The following is a 9,145-nucleotide window of genomic DNA, read 5'->3' on the forward strand; positions in this document are numbered from 1 at the left end:
ATGCGCAGCTGACGCACCTGCATCCGGCTGACGTGGTCCCCACCATCGCCAGGGCGTCGGGGCCGGGGGGGGGTTATGTGTGTGCGTGGGGTGTCCCCAACCAACTGTCCCCTCTCCGGGAGGTTTTTTTGGTGTAATTCAGTCCTGTAATGCCTGACCCCTTCTCCACTCAAATTTGGGATGGCGTGGACCCTGCTGGGCTGGGGCTGGGGTGGGGGGTTTGGGGTTCAGGGAGGCAGTTTGGGGTTCAGGGATGGGTTTTTGGGTCAGGACTGGGGTTTAGGGATCACCGTTGACAGCAGAGTCCCCTCCTGTCCCCAGAGACCAGGGATTCATCCAGTGGATGGTCCAGGACAGACAGGCAGACTGCAGCCCCTCACATCCCCCCCCCTTTACAGACTACACGAACACGGGATGAATATGCAGGATTTAATGCTGTCTCAGCATTTTTATTACTATTTTAGGGAGTCCACACCGCAGCCGTGGCTGCGGGGGGGGCTGGTGGTGGCCGGGCCATCATTCCCCTGTGCCAACCAGCCCAGGTCGCCCTCAGGACGGGACCAGCAGTACAGGGGAAAGCGGGGGCCATGCATCTGGTCCCTTTGCTGGCTGGGGCCCATGACTTGGGACCCCCCAAAGGGCTGCCATGTGCTCACATTGGAAAATACCTTTTTTCTCCCCATTCACATGAGGAGCCGGTGAGGTCCAGCTGATGCCTGTTACCCCTCAGCGCTTTGCCAGCTCAGCCACGGGCAGGGGGGGTCTCTCCCATGCTGGGGTGATGCTGACTTTGGGGTTAAAGCCTGGCAACTTGGTAAGGGACACGCCGTGTGGGTCCGTCCCCAGTCGAGGACCATCACATCCGGAGCAGTGGTTCCTTTTCAGGTGCAGCAGGGCTGGCGTGGGCAGGGGGCTGGCCGGGCCCAGGGCCAGGGCTGGCCCGCATCCCTGTGGGGATGTAGTACGGGCTCTCCAGATACCCGCAGTCAGGACCCCCGGCAGCAGGTGGCCCCTCACCCTTGGGAGCAGGGCTGAAGGTCCTGGAGAAGCTGGGGTTTTCAGCAGCTGGCAGGTCGGGGTGCGCCGGGGAGGGGGCGGTGGGAGGCGGGGCTGCCTGAAGCCCCGGTAAGCCGCCATAGGGCATGTAGGGTGGCGCATAGACCCCTGGGGTCATGACCAGGGGGTTGAAAGGAGCCTGGTAGAGCCCAGCATGCGATGCCACCGGTGGGATGAGCACCTCCAGGTACTGCCCCGTCTCGGGGTCGTAGAGTGTTTTCAGCTGGGGCTGACGTGGCGGCTCCATGTAGTAGCATTTCCCGCTGTCGGGATCAACGAGCATCCTCCGGTGTGCCGGCAGGTGTTGGGCAAAGGGCTTGGTGGGGCTCGGCATGCTCTTACCGCCTGGTGAGGCACCGTCAGTCCTCCTTAGGAAATGGGGAGTGTCCTCGAGGCGAGGCTGGGGCTGGACTGGGGGCAGTGGCACTGTGCACTCTGCAGCAGATGGGCCCTCGGGGGGCTGGGTCAGGGGAGGCTCGGGGCTGGGTTTGCTCCAGGGCGCTTCCCCGCTGGCCATGGGGGACACGCCGGTCCCCAGTGGAGCGCCAGCTAGGTTGGGGACCAAAGGGGATCCAAAGGATGAGCTGGCCATGTTGGAGACCGATGGGTGCCCAAGGGAAGTGGGGACTGGGTTGGTGACCAAGGGGGACCCAAAGGATGAGCTGGATGGATTGGGGATCAATGGGGTCCCAAAGGATGTGCTGGATGGATTGGGGACCAAGGGCGTCCCAAAGGATGCGCCACACAGGTTGGGGACCAAGGGGGTCCCAAAGGAAGCACTGGCTGGGTAGGGGACCATGGGGGTCCCAAAAGATGTGCTGGCCAGGTTGGGAACCGTGGGGGTCCCAAAGGATGCACTGGCTGGGCTGGGGACCAAGGGGGTCCCAAAAGACTTGTTGGTGGGGTTGGAGACCAAGGGAGCCCCAGATGATGTGCTGGCCAGGCTGGAGGCTGATGGGTAGCCAAAAGATGAGCTGGTCATGTTGGGGACTGTGGGGGTCCCAAAGGAAGTGCTGGCTGGCTTGGGGACAGAGGGGGCCCCAAAAGATGTGCTGGCCAGGTTGGGGACCATGGGGGTCCCAAAGGAAGCACTGGCTGGCTTGGGGACCAAGGGGGCCCCAAAAGATGTGCTGGCCAGGTTGGGAACCATGGGGATCCCAAAGGATGCGCTGGCTGGGTTGGGGACCATGGTGGTCCCAAAGGATGCGCTGGCTGGGTTGGGGACCAAGGGGATCCCAAAGGATGTGCTAGCTGGATTGGGGACCATGGGGGTCCCAAAGGACCTGCTGGCCAGGCTGGGGACAGCAGAGGGCAGCTTTGGCATCGGGGAGGATTTGGGGGCTTTTACAGGTATTGCTAAGTAGTTGGAGTTCTCTGCCAAGGAAGTGGGAAGGTATGGCTCGGTGGCTGCCGGCCACTTTGGCAAATACTCCCAGGCCTCCCTCTGCTCTGGCAGCCCACCAGAGGGACTTTTGCCAGCCTCTTCAGCTCGAAATGGGGTGGTGGGGCCAGTGCTGCCCACAGAGCTGTTGGTCCCCGCCAACACCTGCTCGCCTGTGCGTGGCTTTGGTGTGCTCCTTTCCACCAGTTTCCCAGGCGGTGTGTGCACACTGCTGCCAGCCAGGGGTCTGATTCGGGGATCCCCGCCATCGCTGCCGCCATGCTGCTGCACCATTGACTCGGGCCCCTCAGTGGTACAGAGCCCTCTGGTGCTACCATGGCCGTCCTTTACCTCCGTGGGACTCGGCGGTGGTGGTGGGAGGAGAACGGTCTTCTCTGTCCGCAGCACAGCACTGGTCTGAGCTGGGGAGCCCTCCCTGGACGCCACTGGGGAATGCCGGCCCACCAGGACATGGAGGTGGGTCTCCACATGTGGCACTCCCTCGGCCGTCGGCACCCGTGGTGGCACCCTGAGCTCGCTCCGCTCCCGGCGTGGGGGGGATGCTGGTGGTCCCTCTGCAGCAGCCACCTCCCTCCGTGTGGCCTGGACCCTTGTGATGTGGACGGGGGAGCCCCGGGCTGGTGAAGGATGGCCGCTGGCAAGCTTTGCAGTGCCCTCAGCATGTGCTGGGTCTGGTTCTTGGCTGGCAGCTGTGAGCACTTCCCCATCCAACGGCTCGGTTGCCGTCTCCTGTCGGCGGACCGAGGTGCAGTGGATGATGAGCGGGGCAGCCGGCGGCGTCTCCCCACCACTGGCTGCTGCCGTGGTGCCGCAAGATGCGCTGGCAGTCCCAAAGCAGAGACTGTAGCTGCTCTTCACCAGCTTGCGCACATCCCGGGGCTGGGGGATGCGCCCCTTCCCCTTATCTTCTGGCTTGGGGGGGATGTCTGGCGGGGACCCCCGGGCTGGGGTGGTGGGGTTGGGTGGCCGGTGCGGCACTGCTGGCGGCTTCTCCTCCTTCTGACTCTGCGGCACCAGCCTCACCTCCTGTGCCCGGGAGGTGAAGAGGCGTCGGGGCGGCGCGGCGGGGAGCACCAGGCTGTCGGCTTCGAAGGGCTGAGTTTGGGGGTGGCTGGGGCGGATGGCTCGCTGCTTCAAGCTGGGCCACGGCTTCGGCGCTCTCTCAAATCTGGGGGCAACATCCAGCGTCTTCCCCACCTCAGGGTGGGCTTCAAATAAGGCGCGTGCTCGCTGGTAGCGGATCCTCTCCGATGTCGGTTCCTCAGTGGTGCTGGTCAGCCGGTGGCCTTCCAGCACCTTCTGGTACTTCATCCTCTCATTGAGTTCGTTGAAGGTTGTCTTCAGCTTGCAGACGCTCTCCCTCGTCGCCTCGCTCAGCACCACTCCCTTGGCAGGACGGGTGCTGGTGGCATCCCCCACAAGCACTGTGGCCACTGGCATCCCACCAGCCTGCAGGTCCTCAGCTGAGAAGCTGCAGTCTGAGCGGGAGAGTGAGCTGGACTTGCCCTCCAGGCCATCCCCCAGCAGGTCGGTGCCAGCGGAGGATGGCCCAGAGGAGGTCGAGCTGCCCCGCAGACCCTTCTGCTCCATCTTGATCCTCTGCTCATACTGCATTTTCTTGGCGAGGACATTTTTCACCAGGCAAGAGGCTGCCCTGGTCTTACCGGCATCGGTGTCCAGGGAGGCTGTCTTCATGAACTGCTTGTAGTTGAGCCTGAAGTCCTCTCCAATGGCCCTGCCCTTGCTGGGGGGCTCCTTCCTGGTGGGGGGCAGGGGTTGGGGGGCTGGGCTGTCACCCCAGGGACTGAAACCCGTCTCCTTCCTCTCCTTCCTCTTCAGCAGGATCTGGCGCTTGGGGACAGTCCTCTTCTTGCCATGGCCTTTCCTGGCCTCCCCACTCTCTAGCTCCACATCCACGCACTCAAACTGCTCCTTTCCCAGCAAGCCCAGCAGCTCCCCATCCATGCTGGTGGGGAAGGGCCAGCCCACCCTGCCATGGAGGGCTGCCACTGTGCCCCGGGACTCGCCGCCAGCTGCTGGCCACCGCCGTGGCCGCCCGCCGTCTTCCGACAGTGAGTTGGAGAGGCTGGAGGAGGTGTGGGAGCTGCACATGTCGAGGCGGGCGCCAGGGGGACCGGAGAGGCTGTGGAAAGCCCTGGCTGTCAGTGCCCGCACCTCACCATCTGCTTCGTCCGAATCGCTGGGCACCCCACCGAGCATCCCCCCGGGCTGCCGGGGCAGAGACAGCTTCCCGCTGGCGGTGGTGGCAGCGGTGGCAGGCTGCCGGTCCCCGCCTAGGGGACCTATCCTGCCCCCCTGCCCCGGCGCCGGGCTATTCTTAGCCGCGATGGACAGCTGAGCCTGCTGCGGGCGGGCGAGGGGGCCGGGTGGCAGGGGGACTCCAGGGGCCCCAGCCGGAGCCCAGCGCCCCGGGGCAGCCCCTTCGGCACGGCTGCCCCGCTGCCCCGTGTCCCGGGAGGTTGTCCCCTCCTCATCCAGAAACTCCAAGCAGTCCTTGAAGGTCTCCGTCCCCTCTGAGCATAGGGCAGAGTGGTAGGAGGAGACGGAGGAGCTTGACATGCTCTTGGTGAGGTCGTCGCGGGGGAGGTTGGGGAGGTGGCCCTCCTCCTCTGATGCGGACCGCTGGCCGTCCCCACCACTGCGGGGACCCTCGCTGTCGGTGCTGGGAAGCTCAGCGTGGGAGAGCAGGACGGGGTCCCTCTTCCCACGGGGCATCATGGCAGGGACGACCCCAGCAGATGCCAGCTGTTGCTGGAGGACCCTCCTTGGTGCTGGGGACGCTCCGCCGGGGACGCTGGCGACTCGACCTTCTGGCTCGCTCGCCGTCACGGCAGCTGGACCCAGCGGCGGGATGGAGCAGCCCCTCGATCACATGGATGACAGCAAGCGCCAGCTCAGGGGAGGCGATGCCAAGCACATTGCAGGGATGCCACCACCACCCCCAGCCTTAGGGGTCCGCCGGGGGGCTGCCAGCACTATCCCCTGCCCACTCACCCTGCGCTGCTGCTCCCCAAACCCGCAGGCGATGTGCCAGGGCATCCCCATGCCCCACAGGTGTACCCGGAGCGTGCCCCCCAGTGCAGCAGGCTGGAGGACCAGCAGACCCCTCCGGGAATGTCCCATCCCCAGCACTGAGGGCATGGCAGGGCCTTGGGCTGCCGCTCCGTCCCGGCCATGGCTCCTTTCCCGGTACCTCTGCCCACCTCGCTGCAGGGACATGTCCCCATCCTGGGGGCTTCCCCAAAACCCACCTTGCCGCAAGCAGCAGCTCCCCTACAATGAATCGCAAGCAGGCAGGAGCAAACTGAGCACCGAGCATCTCCAGGACTCACAAGAACCGCATGTTGAATGGCTACTATTTGCCTTTTTCCGGGGTGACCCAAAGCAAGCGGCTGGGGCACCTGGCATGGCACGAGGGTCTCTGGAGCTTGCTGGCCCTCACTGCCGCCGGCAGAGCTCAGCTCCGGCTTTCAGGGGGATTTTTGCAGTGAAGCAGCAGTAGCAGGTGTTCCCCGGCGCTGCCAGCCCTGGAGCAACCCGATGCCCAAGTCGTCTGGGTTCATGCAGGGACTAAATTTAAACCTTGGCAAGGAAAATGAGGGGAGGAAAGCTTCCCTGATAGCTGGCCTGATGCTTAACCCTTCGCTGCTGAGCAGGGCTGCGCTTGCAGGTGGCATTTGTCACCAAGGGGAGCAGAGGAGACCTGCAGCGGCAGCACTCATGACAATGTGTTTGTGGGATTTTAAATCCCCAAATCCCTACAGTCCGGCTTTGCAGGGAGCCAGTGAGATGCAGCTGCCAGCAGAGGAGCTCCCTGTGCTGCCTGGAGGGCACGCTGTACCCCAAAACCTTGGGCTGCTGCTTGGGTGCTGCAACCACCCAACAGCCCCCATGCGAAAGGTCCAGCGCTCAGCCTGGGGCTGGCCAGGAGCATGCCCGAGCCCCCCGGACCCAGCTTTCCGCAGAGTGGGCTCACAGCACAGCAGCCCGGCAGGCGCCTGCTGAGTCACTGCTGGCTCTGGCCCCAGCCGGGAGCACCGTGGGGACGTGCACGCAGTCCCCACCGGCTGCTGGATTTGCAGTGCTGGGGGAGAATGTACAGACCCACAATGGGGAGGGGGATGCAGTTCCCCCCCAGGCCCGAGCTGGGCCCTCAGTCCCCGGCCAGTCTAGATCCCAGAGAGATGCTGTTTCCTCTGCCGAGGGTTGTGCCTGGTGTCCCAGGGCCACTGGTAGTTGGTGGGAAAGGGAGGTTGGTCCAGCCTGGGGTCACTGGTGTCCTGCTGAGTCTCCCCGGGGTGCCTTGCCAATGCCTTCAGTGCATCTGCAGTACCACTACTCAGGGTAAGGAGGAAGGGCAGAGAAGGCAGAAGGGGAACATGGGCTGCAAGAGCTGGTGAAGCTCTGCATAAGGTAAAATAATCAACTCAGTGGGAGGATCACTGCAGCTCTCCCCGGGCACAAAGGGAAAGGTCTTTGTGGTACTCCCTGCAGGTCCTGCTGTCGCGGCAGCAGGTGCGAGGCAGATTTAGGGCAACGACTTGTATAACTGGTTTAAACCTTTCCTCTGCCTCTTTTCCAGCACTTGTGCTAGGCACAGCTCTTGCTGCTGCTGCTGCATCTTTCACTCTGACACCCAGGTCCTACCAAAACCGAAACAGTCAGAGTGTCAACAGCTGCAACAAGTGGTACGGCAATACCGGAGGCTGCGAGGGTGGCTGCAAAGTACCGGTGCACGCCCAGCTGTTCATCTGCTTCCCTGGCATCCGCTCTCAGTGCTGCGGGAGAGGGTATGGCCCCATACCCTCCGAGCTCCATAGGGCCAGCGGTATGGAAAAGCGTGGCCCGGCTGCAGCAAGGACTGCCGGCTTGGTTGGTTTCTTCCACCATCCCCAAGGCTGCCATGCACAACCTGTCTGGGTGTGTTGTTGAGGCAGAGAGGGAACGGGCTGGGCAGTCCCGTCTCACCGCCCCGGCTGCAGCCTGAGGCTGACAGCAACCTGCTGGGCAAGACCCAGGCTCCGGTGCCTGCATCTCCTCCTCCTGGTCCCTGGGTGCATCCCCCTCCGTCCTGTGGCTGGTGACTTCTACACAGGAGAGAGAGAGAAGGGCACGGCGGAGCTCCCCGAGGTCCTCCTACCAACCAAAATACAACCATTTTCGGTTGAGAGGCTGTAAACCTGTCTTCCAGCACCTGAAGCAGAGATCAGGGTGTGGGGGAGCAGCCTGTTAGGCACAAGCATGTTACAGAACAAGGGGCAGACCCAAGCTGAGCCAGACTTGCTAATTAAATACTGATTTATGTTTAAGCCTGCATGATACTGCCTGTAGATTTACCATTGCATTTGCTTATTAACTTGTTTTTTGTGCCAGCTGTGCGTGCTTGGCTCTTAACACTGGCAAGCCCGACAGGGAGGCAGGAAGACGACGGCTGCGAGTGGCTGCCTAAGGCAGGAGGCACCTCTCCCACGCCGGAGCTACTTTTCGCAACTCCAGAAGAGCAGGAAACACTGGCCCGGCTTGGCAGAGGCTTTCAAAGCTGCCTCTGGGGTTTGGAGGGGACCTGGGTGTCCGACACGCACCAGCGGCTCTGGCAAGCCTGAAGCACTTTGGTACCCAAAGGCTGGATGCGCGAGCTGGTACGAGTAGCTCGGCCGGCCCAAGCCTGTGGACTGATCCAGCTGCCAGCCTGTGCAAGGCCTTCCCGCTGCCGCCTCCCTCTCCACAGCACCGACCTCGAAGGCCGTGTGAGGGAGGCGGCCCTGGACGCCCCGGTGTGGTTTCAAGGGCCAGCTCCCGGAGCGCGGGCCCGGGCTGGGCCCACGGGGCAGGGGGAGGGATCGTGCCCATCGCCCCGGTGTTATTTTGGGGCCGGGCGGCGCAGGGCCCGGCCCTGCCCCGAGCCCCGCCGCCATCTCCCGCACCCCGCGGAAAATGGCGGCCGCCGCGGCGGGGCCTTCCCCGTCTCCTAGCAACGCCCGCGCGCCTCCTCCCCCTCCCGCCCCCTCCCCATGTCTTAAAGGGGCCGCGGCCCGTAATTCCGTGCGCGCCCACGTCGCATGGAACAAACTGCCACTGCCCTGTAGAGACCCAAGAAATAATTAGAAGTCGATGGCGGTTTGGCAAGCCACCTCCGGCTGATGACAGCGACGCGTTTCAACAGCCACCGGCACAAGGTCACCATTTTCCTTTACTTTTTTTTCCTCCCCCCGTTATCGAGCACGATGCCGGCGCTGTACAAAAATAACGTATCACCGGAGACGGCACCGCCACGCAGGTGGTCACCCGTAACACCCTTTGCCACGATTATCCACAAAGAAGGTCTTATTGCTTTTTTAAAATGTGGGGTTTTTTTTACCTTCCAGTACTCCTCTCCCGCTCCCTCCTGGCCTCTGTCCTCAGCGGCAGAGAAAACCCTTAAAATTATTGTGCCTCCCACCTCCATAAAGCACTTTTGAGGTCTCCAGATGAAAGGCGCGATGTATTTTAAGTGCAAAATACTACGGGTGGGTTCGCGCCCCGCACAGGGCACCGCGGGTCCGACACCGTCACCATGCGGGGCCTCCCCACCGACAGCCCTCCGCAGCCCTGGGTGTCCAGAGGGGCGCGAGAGGGACAGGTACCGAACCTGCAACAAAATCCAAACGCTTTAATGTATTTCAAATA

General features: G+C 63.1%; 1 protein-coding gene across 1 annotated transcript; it reads right to left on the reverse strand.

Moving 5' to 3' along the window:
- Nucleotides 1-431: 431 nt before the first annotated feature.
- Nucleotides 432-5,247, reverse strand: PROB1 (proline rich basic protein 1). The gene has a single exon (XM_082490224.1). The coding sequence runs from the start codon at nucleotides 5,195-5,197 to the stop codon at nucleotides 857-859; it is 4,341 nt and encodes a 1,446-aa protein (XP_082346350.1). The 5' UTR covers nucleotides 5,198-5,247; the 3' UTR covers nucleotides 432-856.
- Nucleotides 5,248-9,145: the final 3,898 nt, after the last annotated feature.

This window comes from Vanellus vanellus, assembly GCF_965231255.1.
Source record: "Vanellus vanellus genome assembly, chromosome: 13".
NCBI lineage: Eukaryota > Metazoa > Chordata > Aves > Charadriiformes > Charadriidae > Vanellus > Vanellus vanellus.

Bases quoted from the DNA above. Each gene is read 5' to 3' on its own strand.
- PROB1 (XM_082490224.1), bottom strand. From the start codon at position 5,197: ATGATGCCCCGTGGGAAGAGGGACCCCGTCCTGCTCTCCCACGCTGAG.